This window comes from Mus musculus, chromosome 17, assembly GCF_000001635.26.
Source record: "Mus musculus strain C57BL/6J chromosome 17, GRCm38.p6 C57BL/6J".
Lineage (NCBI taxonomy): Eukaryota > Metazoa > Chordata > Mammalia > Rodentia > Muridae > Mus > Mus musculus.
The window spans coordinates 33,949,710-33,968,099 of NC_000083.6; the positions used below are offsets into that span (position 1 = coordinate 33,949,710).

The following is an 18,390-nucleotide window of genomic DNA, read 5'->3' on the forward strand; positions in this document are numbered from 1 at the left end:
ATCCTGTAGGTCTGCTCTTCCCTGTGTGGCTATTCTAGACTCAGCTCACTGCCCTGCCTGTCTCCCCACCACTGCCCAAGCCTTCACCCTAGAGGGGGGCGTTATCCCCATTGTGGTTGTCGCAAAGACCAACATGCAGCAGTACTGAAAGCTCTGGGCTCTCCAGGTGTGCTGGGGGCCTGGTGAAGACGCTGCACTTGAGGTAGAGAGACATGTTTATTGGACCCTTGTCCCTGCTTGTGAGTCCCCTTCCCGCCCTTGGCTTTATCCCTCCCCGGAGCTGGCAGGCCAGGGCCCAAGTTTATCTTGGTAAACTTGGTTGGTTGCAGCTTCAGAGTTTGCTGTGAGAAAATGGAGGAACTAGATCACCACAGGGATCTGCAGCCTCTGCACCAACTTTGGGGAAAGGTCTCTGAGGTGCTGTTTTCTGTGGGTTCTCAGCTACTGAACCAGGCTATGAACCGGCACCTCAAGGTACCCAGAAATCCCTGGAGCCAGGAGCAAAAGGGTGCAGTCCTCTCCCCATTCATGCCGCTCACCAGCTTCCAAGCTTCCTGCATTTGCCAGGGATCCACCTTGTGGGATGTCAGCAGGAACTTCCCGTAACAGCACCGATCCAAGGGGTAGTGGGTAGCACCAGCCAATTTGACACAGTGTGTGGGGGCAAGGCCCCCTCGCCTTGCACTTACTCCCACAAAGACATCCTCTAGAGGTAGAGGTGGGGCCCGGCTGGCCACCTTCAGGATGAGCTGCACAGCAGAGATGGACAGTACATATCCTGTGCCCGAGGCATAGGGTGGAAAAGGACCCCAGTTTTCCGGCCACAGTTCTTCTGACACATGGTGCCGGGACTCTGGTGTCCGAGTGGGTCTCACCCTCCAGTGCACCCTGCCTAAATACAGAAGGGGCACTGCCTGGCCTCTGTGCTCTTCATGGATAGCTGTTGTCTCTTCCTGGGCCTCTTTGCCCTTCTGCCATTGCTCCGAAGGCCCCCCTCTTTGTATCAGCTCTGACACCAGCTCTGGGACGTTGACATACACGTCATCATCCGTCTTGAGGATGTAGCGGGCCATAGGACAGTATTTGTTCACCCAGTTCAGTCCACTGAGGGTCTTGAGGGTGAGGTTGCGGTAGGAATCCTGGAAGGAGGCCTGCAAGATATCCCTGTGTGCTGCTGACTCTGAGGACAGGTCAGCAAGCTGCTGTCTTCTAGGTTTTCCCAGGAGGAAGAGCGTCTGCACTCTGAAACCCCGGGCTTCGCGGATGGCACCCCAAGATGCCCGAATGGCGTTTCTCTGGTTCAGGTGCTCCGGGGCCGTACACACCAGGATGAGCAGGAAGGGAGGGGGTCCGGAGCCACCACAGGCATGAGAGTTAGAAATCAAGAGGCGGGGCAGGGCGAGGGGCGGTCCTGGCGAGGCTGGGGCCGGCAGCAGGGATGCCAGGGACAGGCTCAGCAGCTCCTCCCCCAAGCCTGAAGGTCCAAACAGGGTCCAGATGATCACCAGTAGTAGGACCGCCAGGAGGACGCGCCGGAAGAGGCTGAGGGGCATGGCGTGCCGCAGAGACCTGTGGGCACAGCTGTTAGAGCGTGGGGAGGTGGGAGGACGGCTTTAACCAGCTGCTGCTGAGGAGACGCGGTGACCCATGCGCGGGGCTCTGGCGCATCACAGATGCTGTTCTCCAGATGCTGTCGTGCAATGCGGCCCTGGCCCACCACAGCTGGCCCCGGAAGGCTTCGTTTCCCTAGCTAGCGTGCACGCGGAACTCCGCTCCATCCCGCCCCTCCCCGCACCTTCCCATCATGCCTCTCTAGGCCGGAAGCCGACAAGCGGCGTGCATTTCACATAGGTCCAGCCCTTCCCGGTCCGTCCCTACTGTAAAGCACGCGGAATACCAGGCTGCTTTTCTAGAGCAGCCAGCATCTGCTGTTAACTCACCCGAGCAGCAGCATCTGGCGGAGCTGTAGCCACTTCACAACAGCTTAGCACGGCTACGGCAGGAGACTCAATTGAAGCCTGCCCAAGCTTCCCCTGGAGGTTTTCAACACCGGCTGCCCCACCTTTAACAGTGGTTGCCGCCCAGTTTGCTGCACCTAAGGCAGTCTCCTTGTGAACACCCAACAGAAAGGGAGGAGCAAACACCAGCAGGAGCCTATGAGGGACATTTCCGTTCAAGTGCACCAAGAGCACTGTACCCAGAAGGCACCTGCAGCCAGATTAAACTACCAGAGCTCAGGATCGCTGTGGCATTAAGTACTATCAGATGGAAGACAAACTGAGACGGAGGTCATAGGTATATAAACTATTTATTAACAGCAAAGGCCCAGAGACTCATTTCTTCTTGGATACACCCACAGTTCGGCCCCTGCGGCCAGTGGTCTTGGTGTGCTGACCGCGGACACGAAGGCTGCAGAAGAAAAAGATACAGGTCACAGAGCAGCAGGAGGCGAGCCGGTGGACTGTGCAGCCTGATTGGGAGTGGGCAGCTTAAGCCTCATCACCCACTTACCCCCAAAAGTGGCGCAGCCCTCTATGGGCTCGAATTTTCTTCAGCCTCTCCAGGTCCTCACGCAGCTTGTTGTCTAGACCGTTGGCCAGAACCTAGATTTTGAGACAGGGGAGACAACTTTATCTCCTGATTCTGCACCCAGTTTTAACGGACAACCCGTGTCCACCAGTCCCCTAACACACCTGGCTGTACTTCCCATCCTTCACATCCTTCTGTCTGTTCAGGAACCAGTCTGGGATCTTGTACTGTCGTGGGTTCTGCATGATGGTGATCACTCGCTCCACCTCATCCTCCGTGAGTTCTCCAGCCCTCTTGGTGAGGTCGATGTCTGCTTTCCTCAACACCACATGAGCATATCTCCGCCCCACGCCCTGAGGTCAAAAGTTTGGGCTATTAGACTTTTGTTTTTAAAGATCTGAGTACAGAGTTTTCAGAGATACCAGAGGGTATCAGAATCCATTACAGATGGTTGTGAGCCACCATGTGGTCACTGGGAGCCTCTGGAAGAAGTCATAGCTTTTAACAGCTGGATTCTCTCTCTAGCCCAGTCTATTTGTGTCTTATGTTTGCCTGCATTGTATGTCTGTGTGTCTGTGGCACACTGACCAGAGGCCAGAAGGCGCTGATGTTCTGGAACTGGAGTTAATGGTTGTTGAGTGTTGGGTCATTGAACCTGGATCCTCTGGAAGAGCAGCTAATGCTCTAACAGCCAAGCCACCTCTCCAGCCCCCTCACACACACCCTATTACTCAAAAGCAGAGGGGCTGTGCAGATGTTATCCCAGCTCCCTGAACTCGGGACTGCTATGGCCAGCCTAAGTTAGAGATCCTGTCATTTTTCAGATCACTTTCCAGAGACAAAGCCTGCCTACTAACTGAAGGGAACGCTGTTCGGGCCACACTGGACATGTGTCACAAACTCAACAAAAGCAGCACAGATGAACAAAGTCAAACCTTTAACAGGTTTTTTGAGCCCCAAGAGTGGGTGTGACTTTGTGACTACCAGAATTAGCGGGGAGGGGGAAGTGTCATTGAATGAGCTAGAGAAATGGCTCAGTGCACTGGCTGCTCTTCCAGGACCTGGACTATATACCAAGCACTCATTCATAACTCGAACTCCCAATGAGAGAGGATCTAAGTCACTCTTTTGGCCTCCAGAGGCACAGTATGCACAGACATGCAGGCCAAAAACCTTCACAACCCTCACCTCAGCCTCCATATAATTTTTTACTTTTCTTGAGCCTGTTTTACTGTCAAGCTGTGAGTTCTAAAGGTGCATGATGCCAGGTTGGTTATGGTGACAAGGCAAGGGACCTATGCTCAGCTACAAAGTGTGGCCCCACGCCCACCTTGCCTTCTGACTTAAGCACTAACTTAAATTATAAAGAACCGACTCCTAACACTTAAAGCAGTTTGGAGGGACTGGGATTCAGACAGTACTAGACTGCCTCACAGATAAGGGCAGCAAGCACTTCTGGTCCAGCACATGCCTATATGCTTCCAAATATTCAAATTCTCACCTTGAGTGAGCAGAAGACACTTCTTAATTAATACAGAAATCTGCCCGGCGTGGTGGTGCACGCCTTTAATCCCAGCGCTTGGGAGGCAGAGGCAGGCGGATTTCTGAGTTCAAGGCCAGCCTGGTCTACAGAGTGAGTTCCAGGACAGCCAGGGCTATACAGAGAAACCCTGTCTCCAAAAACCAAAAGAGGGAAAAAAAAAATTAAAGAATACAGAAACCTTCCCTGTCCTTCACCCTTTGTTGGTCAGCTTGCAATCACCTCTGGAGGAACTCACCCCGAAATCTCTCTCCTCAAACTCCCAATACCCACCACCCACCTCCCAATCAGCTTCACCCTTTTGTTTTCCAGGCAGGTTTTTTTTTGTTTTTTCTTGTGTAGCCCTGGAACTTATTGATCGGGCTGGCTTCAAGCCCAGAGATTTGTTTGCCTCTGCCTCAGGGAGTGCTGGCATTAAAGATGTGTTCTTCACCCTCTCACACAGGACCAACAGAACCCTCAGTACCCAGGCTCTACAAACACTGTGCACAGCCCCTTCAAGAGCCTCCATTCACCTTGTCTGCATTCGAAGTCAGCTGTAATCATCTCCCAGCAGGTCACACGGGGCACAGGCATTGCCCCAGGCCCTTCAACCCCCTAGACACTGCTCTGCCCACCACACCAGGCACCTCCTGCTGTGCTATCATTGTTTGCCAAAGTGCAGAATTAAAAAAAGTCAACATGGCAAGGACTTAAAAGTGAGACTTCACAAGGTTAAAAAAATTTACTCCAACTTTTATGTCCACCTGACATTACCTCGGCTCCCCAGGCCTCCTTCAAACCTCTCAGCAGCCACCCAGTTCCATCTATACCCTAGCATCCCACAAGGTCCCACCACTGACAGGTCTCATGGCTGAACACACCTGACCAGCAACTCCTCAAATCACCAACTTCAAGTCCTGTCCCTGTCTACAAGACTTTTAGCTCTGCAGAGAAACATCCCAGCTTCCTCCTACGACCTCCCTTTTTGCCATAATGGGGAAAACTGCCAGCTTCTGTGTCACCTTCCACTGTGGCATCTGCCAATAGCTTCTGCAGACCACCCCCAACCATCACCGCTAAGCCTGGACACCTCTTAGGATGTTAGTTTACAGGAATTCTACTCAAGGTTTGCTGACAGCAGAGACTGCTCTCGGAAGCTGAAGATCTCGGGAAACCTCTGCAAGGTGGGACATGACTACACTCACACCCCACTACCCCTGGAGCAATGTTTTGGTTTAACCCTGGGTCATCATCAGGCTTTTATTGAAACGGGTTGGGTGAGTTTAGCTGCTTCTCTTTTGCCCCTAACACTTTTACCTTAATGGCAGTGATGGCGAAGGCTATTTTCCGCCGCCCATCGATGTTGGTGTTGAGTACTCGCAAAATGTGCTGGAACTTCTCAGGGATCACTAGAGACTGAAAGAACACGGGCAGTTATCAAGACAGGTTACCCCCAAACCGGGAAGGTGGCCGAGGCAGGGTTGGATTGTCTGCTAAGTTCTTACACAACTCCTCAGTCACCGGGGCTCACCCCTAACGCGCTCAGGCGCGGGAAATCGCAACCTCTGACAAGAGGGTGGACGTCGGCCGCGGCCCCCAATTCCCTGGACAGGGGAAGCGGGAGGAGCCCACACACAGCCAAGCTCCTGGCAGCTTTGCTGTGTAAGAGGAGCGAGCATTCCTCGGGGCCCCGATCCCCGGGATTTCACGTCTTAGGTCGTCCCCTCTCGGGTCACACTCCATCGCTCCACAGAGGGCTGTGGGCCCGCAGCATGGGGCACTCTCTGAGTCCTGACGGAAATCTCTCCCTGCCCCGGCTCCGATGTCGCAGGATCCCGGCGCGGATTCCGCTCTTACCATGGCGGCGGCACAGACGGCGGCGTGTAGGCCTCCTGTGGAAGAGAGAGCGGAAGTGACGTATAAGTCTTATATAGATTCCTGGCGGAAGAGGCGGGGCTATCCCCGGAGGTCCACTTCCGGAAATTGCTTCTCTCCCCGTCTCCCCCTAAGGGAGGAGTTGTATTGAGACAGTTTTGGAAGGGACCGGAGCTATAACTTCCGGTTCGGCCTTCTCTGTCGTCGTACCGTTCTTGTGTGGGCGCGGAGCGAAGGTTCCGGAACAGAGTTGTGTTCGAGACGTTCACCTTCCTGTTTGCACTTGACCGAAATGATCAAAGCCTAACCGGAGAGGCTGGAGCCGATCGCCTTAGCTCAAATATCTGGGACCCTTTTTTGCTCCATAGAAGACATTCCAGGACTTGTAGCTTTGCTTCGGGAAACGGACTTTCTGAGACTGACAGCTGCCGGAAGTCGGAAGTGAAGCTGCGGGGGAATGGCAGCCGCAGCGACCATGGCGGCCGCTGCCCGGGAGCTGGTGTTGCGGGCTGGGGCCTCAGATGTAGAGGAGGAGGAGGGCCCGCTGGTGAGAGCACGGGGCTGTAGGTCCTCCGGAGTATCGTCAGGTTGTCCCTCTCCTCAGGCGTAGGCTCCATTTAGACAAGAGGTTCGGAGCCGTCTTGCCACGGGTGATGGTGACCTAGCCTTCGTAGGGACCAAAGTGGCTGAAACCCAAGCCCCAGGGACAGTGTCAGCTTCCTGTTCACGATTTTTAGTAGAAAAAAATTTTAGTGTTTAGCGTAAAAGGTTAAGAACGTGGCCTCTGGAACCAATTTGCCCGGGGTCCCACCTCCAGCCCCACCGCTTGAAAGCTATGCTGTGTTTTCGGTGCCAAAACTTCCCACACCTTTACAGTGCAAACGCTGTTAGGACATACCTTATAGGTGGTCGTTAGGATTAGCCGAATGAGCATGTTAAATGGTGTACCAGACACAGGGGTAAACACTATGTAAGCTGGCGATTTTAGCCTCTGGAATTCCCTCAGGGATCACCTGGAATAGCTGGAAACTGAGGTCCTAAATTCAAAGGCAAGTTTGACTAGTCCTAGTTTTTTCTCATTTGAACAACTCCAGCAACTCCATGAATTGCCTGATATTCTCAGTAGCCCAAGATTGTAGATTTGAACGCATCAGAATCTTTGACCCACTTACTCCGGCACCCCCCACCCCCCAAAGCACCCCCCACCTCACTTGGAGGATTAAGGATACCCGATTATGTTTTGTTTCCAACATCTCTTTCTGTATCCCACATTCATTAACCTGTCCCTCTTCAGGGGGGGGGTTCTGGACTCCAAGAACCCCTACAACTTGGAGAGTTGGACATCACCTCTGATGAATTCATCTTGGATGAAGTGGATGGTAAGTGCTGACATGGGGTGGGAGCAAAGTAGACCCCTTTATTCTTTAGAAATATATTACATGACCCCAGTAGATTACCCTCTATGGTTTCTTTCTTTTGTATGTGTGTGTGTTTTTATTTTTAATTTATTTTTATTTTTTTGGTTTTTTTTCGAGACAGGGTTTCTCTGTAGCTTTGGCTGTCCTGGAACTCACTCTGTAGACCAGGCTGGCCTCGGACTCAGAAATCCGCCTGCCTCTGCCTCCCAAGTGCTGGGATTAAAGGCGTGCACCACCACCCCCCGGCTGGCTTTTTTCTTAATGTACAGATAAAGTTTAATCCATGAGTTGAGAAGGCTTAACTTCTAATTTAGGAATAGTAAGAAATGAACAGTACGAGTCGAATAGTCACAGCAATACACTATAATAAAATCGCAGCATCACTTTTTCCCCTTTGGGACTATTGTTGAGTAAGAATACAGCCTGGTTGAACATACATACGCAGACAGCTAAGACTGAGTGACTGGGAGGCAGGCACAGCACACACCATAGATTAACGGAGCAAAGATGTTTCAGATCCAAGCCCAGGCGAGAGGTTCTCTAGCTTCTCAGAATGCCACACATTTTAGATCTTACAAGCCACACTTTGGAAATCCCCTTTTAATATTTTCCATCTGTGGTCGAGTAGACCATGAGGAGCAGAAACAGCAGGAAGTCCCACCGGGCAAAGCAGCTGTGCCTATAACTGGAGAGGGTGGGGGCTGGGAGGGAAGGGGAGATTGGTGTGGTGTGCGTGTGCCCAGTGTGGGCAGAGGGAGGTCTGGCAGGGGACACTAAATATAAGCTTGTTTCCAGTTCACATCCAGGCAAACCTGGAGGATGAGTTAGTGAAGGAAGCTCTCAAAACGGTGAGGCTCTCCACTGGGTTGATCTCCCCACCCTCCCTTCCTTTTGGGGTCCCCTCAGCTTAGTGGCTCCCCTCTAGCCAGTCACGGAGTCTGTACTGGTTGTCCTTCCCCCCAGGGTGTGGATCTTCGACACTATTCAAAGCAGGTGGAGCTGGAGCTGCAGCAGATTGAGCAGAAGTCAATCCGGGACTGTATCCTCCAGCCTCACAGGCACAGGGCCAAGATGGCTGCTATTGGCATGGGCTCTTGGGGGCCTGTGATGCAGGTAGCCCTCAAGGGGATGTCTTCTCTCTCAGGCTTCTGTCACTTTGGGGAGGACCTGGGGGCAGGTACTGCAGATCGGCAGAGCTCTGTGTTCAGTGTGAAGCCCTTGACTTTTGTGGGTCAGATATCCAAGAGAGTGAAAACATAGCGTCTCTGCACAATCAGATCACGGCCTGTGACGCCGTCCTGGAGGTGGGTGGCCCTCACCTGTTGCCCCAAATCTGACTTAATTGCCTCTTCCTCCTCTTCCTCCTCCTCCTCCTCCTCTCCTTCTTCTTCTATCAGTATTTTTTGTCCCCCTTGGACAAGTGATGATCTCCCATCCTCCTGGGTTGCTGGGTACCAGGGATTTGCACAGAGACTTGGTTGACACACCTGTCCTTGTTCCCCGACAACCCGGAGTCATGCCCACAATGTTTCCTGCCCTCCCCACAGCGCATGGAACAGATGCTGGGAGCTTTTCAGAGCGATCTCAGCTCCATCAGCTCTGAGATCCGAACCCTGCAGGAGCAGTCGGGGGCCATGAACATCCGACTTCGTAACCGACAGGCAGTTCGGGGGAAACTTGGGGAACTTGTGGATGGGCTGGTGGTGCCCTCTGCTCTGGTCACGTGAGTCACTGGTTTGAAAGGTAGTAATGTCCAAAGCAGGTGGTTGGGCTGGGTTACCTAAACAATTTACAACATAGGTCTCTAGGCTGGGGTTGTCAGGTACCATCTAGAAACCAGGTGTGCCGGCTCATGCCCGTAATTATATGCTTGGGAGGCTGAGACAGGAGGATTGCTGCAAGTAGACTAGCCTGGGCTATAGAGTGAGATCTTGTAATGGATGGATTAAGAACTTCGAACCCTGCTTTACCCTCCATAGGATAGGACACAGGTTAAGAGTGCTCCAAGGCTACATGAGGAAGTGTGGCTCAGGAGATGAAAACTTTGTACATATTATCTTGAAGGCATGAGACCACAGAGAAAGGCAGAAATGACATGTGAGGTGTGAGGGGGCTCTCTCAGGGCTGTGGGGTACCCCGTCTAACCACACCCATTCTCCCGTGCTCCTCAGAGCAATTCTGGAAGCTCCAGTGACCGAGCCCAGGTTCCTGGAGCAGCTACAGGAGCTGGATGCCAAGGCAGCCGCGGTGAGAGAGCAGGAGGCTATGGGCACCGCTGCCTGTGCTGACGTCAGAGGCGTGCTGGACCGGCTCCGGGTCAAGGTGGGGAGTGGTCTGCTCAGAATCAGCTTTCCAGGAGCTTCACACTGCTTCCCGCTGTGCAGAGCGTGGTTGGCCCTCCAGATCCCCTGAAAATCTAAAGAAGGTTGAGATGTGGCTCAGTTGGCAGAGCGGTTGCTTAGCATGCATGCAGCCCCAGGTTCCATCCCCAGTGCCATATACATTGGCATGATGGCACAAGTCTGTTGTCCTAGCACTTGGGAGGTGAAAGGAGAAACGAGAGTTTGGGGCCAGTACAGATACATGAGACCCTGCCTCAAAACCAAGCAGTGTTCACCTTGGCAGCATAGACACTAAAATTAGAACAATACAGAGAAGATTAGCATGGTCCCTGTGCAAGTAAGAATCATATTTACAAAATGAAACAACCCAGAAAAATAAGGCCGGGTGTGGTGGTGCAGGATTTTAACCCCAGCACTCAGGAGGCAGAGGCAGGCAGACCTCTGTGAGTCCCAGGCCAGCAAGGGCTGCACAGAGAGACCCTGTTTCCATAACCAGAACACAACCGAAGTATTTGTTCCCTTTGCTTTATCTTCACCCCATTCCTGCCGTACAGTGAAAGCCCACCCCGCCTCATGGCCCGTCTGTTCCCCACGCCTAGGCAGTGACGAAGATCCGGGAGTTTATTCTCCAGAAGATCTACTCCTTCAGAAAGCCCATGACCAACTACCAGATCCCCCAGGCGGCCCTGCTGAAGTACAGGTGGGTGCGGGGTGGGCGCGGGGTGGCCTGTGCCCTCTCAACACTGCAGCGTGGGCATCCAGGGAGTCTGACTTGCCCTGGTCCTTCCAAGGTTTTTCTATCAGTTCCTGCTGGGTAATGAGCGTGCTACAGCCAAGGAGATCAGGGATGAGTACGTAGAGACGCTGAGCAAGATCTACCTGTCCTACTACCGATCCTATGTGGGGCGGCTCATGAAAGTGCAGGTGAGCAAGGCTGGAGACATGGAGGAGGATGGGGAGGAGGAGGAGGGGAAGGGGGAGGAGGGGGAGGGATGAAGTCCTCACCTGCTGCTGGTGGAGAGTGATGGTTCAGCTCTGTTATTTTCTCTAGTACGAGGAAGTTGCTGAGAAAGACGACCTAATGGGTGTTGAAGACACAGCAAAGAAAGATATCCTGGAGAGGAGAGCCCCATGAGCTGGGCTCATGGCTGGGACCATGGCGGGGACATCTGGCTCCAGCCTGCAGGCTGTGTTTCGTTTCGTTTCGTTGCTTTGCTTTGCTTTTCTTCCTTTCTTTATTTCTTTTCTTTTCTTTTTTTAAGAAGATTTATTTGCTTTATGTATGTGAGTACACTGTAGCTGTCTTCAGACACAGCAGAAGAGGCCATTAGATCCCATTACAGATGGTTGTGAGCCATCATGTGGTTGCTGGGAATTGAACTCAGGACCTCTGGAAGAGCAGTCAGTGCTCTTAATCCCTGAGCCATCTCTCCAGCCCGGGGCTGTGTTTCTTACCCATTCTGTGGTTCTCAACCTTTGAGGACATGAAATCGAGAGCTTTTTCTCTAAGAAGCACTCGCCGCTCTGACAGATTTTCACATTTATTTCTGAGGGTTTGTAAAACCTTGACAGCCATTAAGGGTGTCAGGCCAAGCAAGGCTCAGGTTCTGGAAAGGGCTATCCGGGCCATATTTAGTTTCCTGGGACTCGGGTCTTGGCTTGTTGGGCCTGGTGCAGTTGGTCTCATTGGTTTCCCTGACTCCAAAGCTGTTCACGCTTCTTCTCGAAGCCGTCCCTCCGAAGCAGGAACACCATCTTTACCCTTGGCACTCGTGGTACTGTCATCTCACCGGCCGAGCTGGAGGCCCCCATCCTAGTGCCCCATACTGCCCAACGTGGAGAGCAGAGGGTATGGTGAGGCAACCCCTCCATGGCCAGGATCAGTTCCCTGAGTGTTAGTTTGGTGTGTGGGGGGGGGCCGGTGTCCCTGGCCTGCTGTGATGCGGGAAGTTAGGAGCCATGGACTCAGAGGCGGGCAGAGGGAGACTGGCTGGGGCGTGACTGTTGGGAGGCAACAGTTGAAGTGAATGTGGGGGTAGAAGTCAGTGGGGAGGGCTTTTCTTGTGACCTGTGCCCCATCTTCAGTGCCTGTTCAGGGTGCTCCTCCCTGCCTGGAGGAGGGTGTGTGATCTTGTGAGCTCTGATTACTAAGCTGTGCTGAGTCTCCACATCCACGGGTTAGTGAGAGACCCATCGTGTCTCTCTCTGTCTCGGTAGTATCCATTCGAAGCGCTCTTCCGCAGCCAGCACTATGCCCTCCTCGACAATTCTTGCCGTGAATATCTTTTCATCTGTGAATTTTTCATCGTGTCTGGCCCGGCTGCACATGACCTGTTCCACGCCGTCATGGGCCGCACGCTCTCCATGACGCTGGTGAGCTCCCAAATTCTGAGCCTGTCCACAGGCAGACAGCAACTCCTGAGGAATGAGTGTTCTCTAAGCCTTGGCCCTGGAGCCCCCATCCCAAGCTCAGCCCCAGCTTCTGCTCAGCCCCAGCTTCTGCTGTGGGGAACTTACATAAGTGTGGCTGTGAGCAGGTCAGGCCGCTTGTGGTACCTGTGGACAGGGAAGAAGCTGGTCTCCCTGGTCTGTGCCTTGTCCCCAAAGAAATGTACATCTGTCTGCCTACAGCCACTCGAACAACAAGCTAACATTCATTTGTCTGCCACAGAAACACCTGGAGTCCTACCTGGCTGACTGCTACGATGCCATTGCTGTTTTTCTCTGTATCCACATTGTTCTCCGGTTCCGCAACATTGCAGCGAAGAGGGACGTCCCTGCCCTGGACAGGTCACTGAGCTCTGGTCCTTGGTGTCTGGATGTGGTCAGCTTCTTATGTTACGAAAACAGTTCCATCCTGACTCTGGGCCCTCACCTGATGCCCTTCACCCTTATTCCCATTCATGTGTCCCAGGGGCAGCATTGGCATCAGGCACACCCACTCACTGTCACCCTGAAGCGTGCTGTACTCCCCTGGGCAGACTGCACCCCCAGCCAGCTGACCTTTGATTCTGATTAAGCCTGCAGGTACTGGGAGCAGGTGCTTGCCTTGCTGTGGCCTCGGTTTGAGCTGATCCTGGAGATGAATGTCCAGAGTGTCCGCAGCACTGACCCCCAGCGCCTTGGGGGACTGGACACTCGGCCCCACTATGTAAGGGCGAGCAAGGTTAATAAGGGGGTCTGTGGTCACACTGAGTGGTGGGTGGGTACTGCCGAAGGAGTCAACTTAGGCAGACAACATCTGTTCTGACTGGTGACAGAACTTGCAGGGGTATCTGAGGGTTGTATCTCCCAGTCAGGCAGGTGTGAGCCTTCCCTTCTTGCTCCCAGATCACACGCCGCTATGCTGAGTTCTCCTCTGCACTTGTCAGCATCAACCAGACGATCCCCAATGAACGCACGCTGCAGCTCCTGGGACAGCTCCAGGTATAGCTAGGCAGGACATATTTGCCAGCAGAGGGACGGGACCTGTGTCCTTGCTTTCTAACCTGCTGCTTTCATTTGGCTTGTGCAGGTGGAGGTGGAGAATTTTGTCCTCCGAGTGGCTGCAGAGTTCTCCTCCAGGAAGGAGCAGCTTGTGTTTCTGATCAACAACTATGACATGATGCTCGGGGTGCTGATGGTAATGCTGCTCCTCCCACGGGGGTCCCTACAGCTTGTGAGCTCTGCCTGAGCTCAGCGCTTTACCCCTGGATGCTGGCAGTGTCCACATCATGGAAAGAAGGGGAAGTGATGGCAACAGTGAAGGTTCCCAAGCTCCTGACTCCTCTTGTCTTCCTTAGGAGCGGGCTGCTGATGACAGCAAAGAGGTGGAAAGTTTCCAGCAGCTGCTCAATGCTCGGACACAGGTAGGGCCTGGGTGCAGCAGGAAGACTGCGATGCTGTTGGACTGACCTCTGTGTGCAGTCATGAGTACAACCCACTGCCTTGTTGCTAGTCTATTTCATTTAACTTTTTCAAGGTACTAATAGTTTAGAAGCAACATAGAACTATACCTATTTATGTATGCATGTGTGTGTACTATAGCTACATGTATGTATGCATGTGTGTGCATGTACTATAGCCCTGTGTGTATGTGTGTGTGTGTGCACTATAGCCCTGTGTGTATGTGTGTGCATGCACTATAGCCCTGTGTGTATGTGTGTGTGCACTATAGCCTTTTGTGTATGTGTGTGCATCCACTATAGCCCTGTGTGTATGTGTGCGCACTATAGCCCTGTATATGTGTGTGTGTGTGTGTGTACTATAGCCCTGTGTATATGTGTGTGTGCACTATAGCCTTGTGTGTATGTGTGTGTGTGCACTATAGCCCTGAGTGTATGTGCACTATAGCCCTGTGTGTATGTGTGTGTGTGCATGCACTATAGCCCTGTGTGTATGTGTGTGTGTGCACTATACCTCTGTGTGTATGTTTGTGTGTGTGTGCATGTATTATAGCCCTGTGTGTATGTGTGTGTGTGCATGCACTATAGCCCTGTGTGTATGTGTGTGTGTGCACTATAGCTCTGTGTGTATGTGTGTGTGGGTGCATGCACTATAGCCCTGTGTGTATGTGTGTGTGTGTGCATGCACTGTAGCCCTGTGTGTATGTGTGTGTGTGCATGCACTATAGCCCTGTGTGTATGTGTGTGTGTGCATGCACTATAGCCCTGTGTGTATGTGTGTGTGTGTGCATGCACTGTAGCCCTGTGTATATGTGTGTGTGTGCATGTACTATAGCCCTATGTGTATGTGTGTGTGTGTGCATGCACTATAGCCTTGTGTGTATGTGTGTATGTGTGCACTATAGCCTTGTGTGTATGTGTGTGTGTGCACTATAGCTCTGTATGTTTGTGTGTTTGTGCATGTACTATAGCCCTGTGTGTATGTTTGTGTGTTTGTGCATGTACTATAGCCCTGTGTGTATGTGTGTGTGTGCATGCACGATAGCCCTGTGTGTATGTGTGTGTGTGCACTATAGCCCTGTGTGTATGTGTGTGTGTGTGCATGCACTGTAGCCCTGTGTGTATGTGTGTGTGTGTTATTCGACGCGTTCTCACGACCGGCCAGGAAGAACACAACAACCAGAATCTTCTACGGCAAAGCTTTATTGCTTACATCTTTATGGGGCCAGAGTGTAAGAAGCAAGAGAGAGAGAAAACGAAACCCCCTTCCCTCTTTAAAGAGAACAACAATTGCCTAGGACGCATCACTCCCTGATTGGCTGCAGCCCATGGCCGAGCTGACGTTCACGGGAAAAACAGAGTACAAGTAGTCGTAAATACCCTTGGCTCATGCGCAGATTATTTGTTTACCAACTTAGAACACAGGATGTCAGCGCCATCTTGTGACGGCGAATGTGGGGGCGGCTTCCCACATGTGTGTGCATGCACTATAGCCCTGTGTGTATGTGTGTGTGTGCACTATAGCTCTGTATGTTTGTGTGTTTGTGCATGTACTATAGCCCTGTGTGTATGTTTGTGTGTTTGTGCATGTACTATAGCCCTGTGTGTATGTGTGTGTGTGCATGCACTATAGCCCTGTGTGTATGTGCATTCTGCTTTGCAGGGAACTGTTTGTGTGTGTGCACATGTAAGCTCACACAGGCACATCTGAAGCTCATGGAGGTCAGAGGTCACAACTTCTAGGTCACAACTTCTTTTCTTGCTTCTTCGACCTTGTGTTCTGGGGACCAGTGGAAAGCACTGTTCCCTGATGAGCCAGCATACTGGATCTTGGTTCTGGAGAAAACCCTTGGGGACATCCCCTGCAACTTGTGACATCACCACCTAAGGTGGAAGGCTCACAGAGACTGCTGTCTGGCGGGTCATTAGACGTCCCTGTGCAGAATGGGGGTCCTTTGCTCCCAGGAGTCTGACCCTGTGTGTGCTTGCACTTCTCTCTAGGAGTTCATTGAGGAGCTGCTGTCTCCCCCCTTCGGGGGTCTGGTGGCATTCGTGAAGGAGGCTGAAGCCTTGATTGAGCGTGGGCAGGCTGAGCGGCTCCGAGGGGAGGAAGGTATCTGATGTCCTGGTGCAGTAGGTAGTGGGAATTAGGGACAGTGAGCGGGGGTGGAGGGGGTGGGGGGGTGGGAGTGGGGAGTCACAGGGGAGGCAACGCAGCAAGGAAGACTTGGCTGGAAGAACACCAAGAAAGCCAGGCTTGATGGTGAGCACAGATGTGCCCAGGGCAGGCCTTGCTGGGTCACCAGCCCTGGTTGCTCTGTGCCTGGTGGACGGTAACCAGACCTGGAGCTCTCTGACACACCTTTTCCTCTGGCGGTCAGCCCGAGTCACTCAGCTGATCCGTGGCTTTGGTAGTTCCTGGAAGGCATCAGTGGAGTCCCTGAGTCAGGATGTAATGCGAAGTTTTACCAACTTCCGAAATGGAACCAGCATCATCCAGGTGACCGGCCACTCCCACCCTTTGCCTGTGTCCTAAGGTTGTCTATTTCCTCGCTCTTTCCCCTGGGCTCCGCATCACACAAACGCCTTGAAGGCCAACAAGCATCTGTGCCTGAGATTCTGGTGAAGCTCTGACAGCTCAGGTCACCATGAGTCTGACCCTGACTCTCCTCTGTGCAGGGGGCGCTGACCCAGCTGATCCAGCTCTACCATCGCTTCCACCGGGTGCTGTCTCAGCCCCAGCTCCGCGCACTCCCGGCCAGGGCCGAGCTCATCAACATCCATCACCTCATGGTGGAGCTGAAGAAACACAAGCCGAACTTCTGATTCAGACCCCCCTCCCCCGCCCCTAAGCTCCTGTGTACTCTGTGTGTCACACATTTTCACCTGGGACCCCTTTCCCATCCCTTTTATCTCTATGGCTTCCACACTCCCCTCTCAGCCTCCATTGCCAGGACTCTGCCTCAACAGAGTGCGTTCAAGGCCACTCCCTGGGTTTCTGAGTGAGGTGACCTTCATTTCCAGTCCGGTCAGCTCCTCTGCTGTTCACTCACAGCCTGTGAGCTTCCACCGCCCCAGGCTCTGACTGACCCTCAGCTCTTAGGGCAGAGCACTGCAGGCCACCCTGTAGCTGATCTGTGGGCTCTGCTGGAACAGTGACATCACCTCGTGGTGGGTCTCACTATGTGGCAATAATAAGTACTAACAGTGCTGGGACCGTGTCCTCTCCTTTGTCCCTGGGCCTCTAAATTCTCCAGCATGTGTTTATTGTAGACCTAGTCTGTTCCTGGTGGGCATCAGGAAGAGGGTGTGATAGTACCCCAAGGTCTGTTGCTGCTTCTGGCCCAGGGGTGGCATAGATGCTCAGGAGGGGACTGTTTGTAGCTCTCCAGGAGGGTGGCACTTGTCGCAAGGCCTGGGAATGTGGTAGCTTTGGGTGCTGTCCTGAGGGATACCATGGGAATAGTCCACACAGCCTCTGAGATTGTGTCAGCCACTAAGTGGCTGTTACAGCTCCTTTGAGGATGGAGGGCCTATAACACCTGCAGCCATGCATCAAGGCAGGGGTGGACCTGGCTCCAAAACAGATCCTGTCATTTTCATGTGACCCAGACCCTTCCCGCTGCCCTCTGCCTCACCTCTGTAAGGAGTTTGCAGACTCCAGAGCAGTGGTTCTCAACCTTCCTAATACTGCAACGCTTTAACACAGTTCCTTGTGCTGACCCCAACCTTAAAGTTATTTTCATTGTTACTTCATAACTGTGATTTTGTACTGTTAAGAATACTAGCCAGGCGTGGTGGCACATGCCTTTAATCCCAGCACTTGGGAGGCAGAGGCAGGTGGATTTCTGAGTTCGAGGCTAGCCTGGTCTACAAAGTGGGTTTCAGGACAGCCAGGGCTACACAGAGAAACCCTGTCTCGAAAAAAAACAAAAAAAGAATATTAATATAGGGGCTGGTGAGATAGCTCAGTGGGTAAGGGCACCCGACTGCTTTTCCAAAGGTCCAGAGTTCAAATCCCAGCAACCACATGGTGGCTCACAACCATCTTTAACAAGATCTGACTCCCTCTTCTGGAGTGTCTGAAGACAGCGACAGTGTACTTACATATGATAAATAAATCTTTTTTTTTTTTTTTAAATAAGAATACTAATATAGCCAGGCATGGTGGTGCATGCCTTTAATCCCAGCACTTGGGAAGCAGAGGCAGGCGGATTTCTGAGTTCGAGGCCAGCCTGCACAGCCAGGGCTATACAGAGAAACCCTGTTTCGAAAAACCAAAAAAAAAAAAAAAGAATACTAATATAAATATCTGTGTTTTCTGATGGACTTAAGCAACCCATGTGAAAGGGTTGTTTGACCCCCAAAGGGGTCATGGCCCACAGGTTCTAGAGTGAAGGTACATGCTTGACCAAGTTGTTTGGTTTTTGAGACAGGGTTTCTCTGTGAAGCCCTGGTTGTCCTGGAACTCACTCTGTAGGCCAGGCTGGTCTCGAACTTAGAGATCCACCTGCCTCTGCCTCCCAAGTGTTGGGACTGAAGGTGTGTTTTTCCATAGACTGGCAACCTTGACCAAGTCTTGAACAAAAGCTAGGCTGGTTTGCAGACTGTAACCCTGTCTAATTAGGGACCAGAAGCACTGGATGGAATGCCCGCTTCAGTTATGAGTAAGTTCAAGGCCAGCCTGGACCACGTCTTAAAAGTAAAGGCTGGGACACAGCTCGGTGGCAGGAAGTCGTCCCTAGGTCCCATCTGCAGTGTGGGGGAAATTGCAGGTGAAAGACGCTGTCAAGGAAAAAAAAGTAATTTGAGGTTATTTC

At 52.4% G+C, this 18,390-nt stretch overlaps 3 protein-coding genes and 1 non-coding gene across 11 annotated transcripts; 2 read left to right on the plus strand and 2 right to left on the minus strand.

Annotated features, from left to right (window-relative positions):
• Nucleotides 1–202: 202 nt before the first annotated feature.
• On the minus strand, nucleotides 203–1,779 carry B3galt4 (UDP-Gal:betaGlcNAc beta 1,3-galactosyltransferase, polypeptide 4). Its single transcript, NM_019420.2, has one exon. It carries the CDS (start codon nucleotides 1,551–1,553, stop codon nucleotides 438–440), a length of 1,116 nt encoding a protein of 371 aa, NP_062293.1. The 5' UTR covers nucleotides 1,554–1,779; the 3' UTR covers nucleotides 203–437.
• A 509-nt stretch (nucleotides 1,780–2,288) lies between these two features.
• On the minus strand, nucleotides 2,289–5,956 carry Rps18 (ribosomal protein S18). Its single transcript, NM_011296.3, has 5 exons — nucleotides 5,909–5,956; nucleotides 5,369–5,467; nucleotides 2,694–2,882; nucleotides 2,512–2,603; nucleotides 2,289–2,409 (listed from the first exon to the last, which is right to left on the minus strand). Exons 1-5 carry the CDS (start codon nucleotides 5,909–5,911, stop codon nucleotides 2,334–2,336), a joined length of 459 nt encoding a protein of 152 aa, NP_035426.1. The 5' UTR covers nucleotides 5,912–5,956; the 3' UTR covers nucleotides 2,289–2,333.
• Nucleotides 5,957–6,069: 113 nt separating this feature from the next.
• On the plus strand, nucleotides 6,070–17,329 carry Vps52 (VPS52 GARP complex subunit). 8 transcript variants are annotated; one of them, XR_001782066.2, is made up of 20 exons: nucleotides 6,070–6,473; nucleotides 7,221–7,305; nucleotides 8,140–8,192; nucleotides 8,308–8,383; nucleotides 8,581–8,648; nucleotides 8,892–9,067; nucleotides 9,516–9,666; nucleotides 10,286–10,386; nucleotides 10,478–10,610; nucleotides 10,738–10,795; nucleotides 11,402–11,535; nucleotides 11,904–12,059; nucleotides 12,358–12,476; nucleotides 12,707–12,837; nucleotides 13,017–13,112; nucleotides 13,201–13,308; nucleotides 13,469–13,534; nucleotides 15,572–15,683; nucleotides 15,952–16,070; nucleotides 16,250–16,784. XR_001782066.2 is itself a non-coding variant. In NM_001357330.1 (20 exons), the coding sequence occupies exons 8-20, from the start codon at nucleotides 10,343–10,345 to the stop codon at nucleotides 16,394–16,396; spliced, it is 1,416 nt and encodes a 471-aa protein (NP_001344259.1). In that variant the 5' UTR covers nucleotides 6,091–6,473; nucleotides 7,221–7,305; nucleotides 8,140–8,192; nucleotides 8,308–8,383; nucleotides 8,581–8,648; nucleotides 8,892–9,067; nucleotides 9,516–9,666; nucleotides 10,241–10,342; the 3' UTR covers nucleotides 16,397–17,329. The 8 variants fall into 8 exon arrangements, 6 of the variants coding, with proteins under 6 accessions (NP_001344259.1, NP_766208.2, NP_001366340.1 ...); NM_001357330.1 differs by having other exon boundaries at nucleotides 6,091–6,473; nucleotides 10,241–10,386; nucleotides 12,714–12,837; nucleotides 16,250–17,329; NM_172620.4 differs by having other exon boundaries at nucleotides 6,091–6,473; nucleotides 12,714–12,837; nucleotides 16,250–17,329.
• Gm23111 lies at nucleotides 9,954–10,063 on the plus strand. Its single transcript, XR_003952480.1, has one exon. It is a non-coding gene; the product is annotated as a U6 spliceosomal RNA (small nuclear RNA).
• Nucleotides 17,330–18,390: the final 1,061 nt, after the last annotated feature.

What these genes read in the sequence shown, in the direction of transcription:
- B3galt4 (NM_019420.2), bottom strand. Translation starts at nt 1,553, where the DNA reads ATGCCCCTCAGCCTCTTCCGGCGCGTCCTCCTGGCGGTCCTACTACTG.
- Rps18 (NM_011296.3), bottom strand. An exon ending in TCGCCATCACTGCCATTAAG is followed by an intron (nt 2,883 to 5,368) that starts GTAAAAGTGTTA and finishes TTTTGACCTCAG; the next exon opens with GGCGTGGGGCGGAGATATGC. An exon ending in GGGCTGCGCCACTTTTGGGG is followed by an intron (nt 2,410 to 2,511) that starts GTAAGTGGGTGA and finishes TTTCTTCTGCAG; the next exon opens with CCTTCGTGTCCGCGGTCAGC.
- Vps52 (NM_001379410.1), top strand. Translation starts at nt 6,384, where the DNA reads ATGGCAGCCGCAGCGACCATGGCGGCCGCTGCCCGGGAGCTGGTGTTG. An exon ending in CCTGTGACGCCGTCCTGGAG is followed by an intron (nt 8,649 to 8,891) that starts GTGGGTGGCCCT and finishes CCCTCCCCACAG; the next exon opens with CGCATGGAACAGATGCTGGG. An exon ending in GCGGCCCTGCTGAAGTACAG is followed by an intron (nt 10,387 to 10,477) that starts GTGGGTGCGGGG and finishes GGTCCTTCCAAG; the next exon opens with GTTTTTCTATCAGTTCCTGC.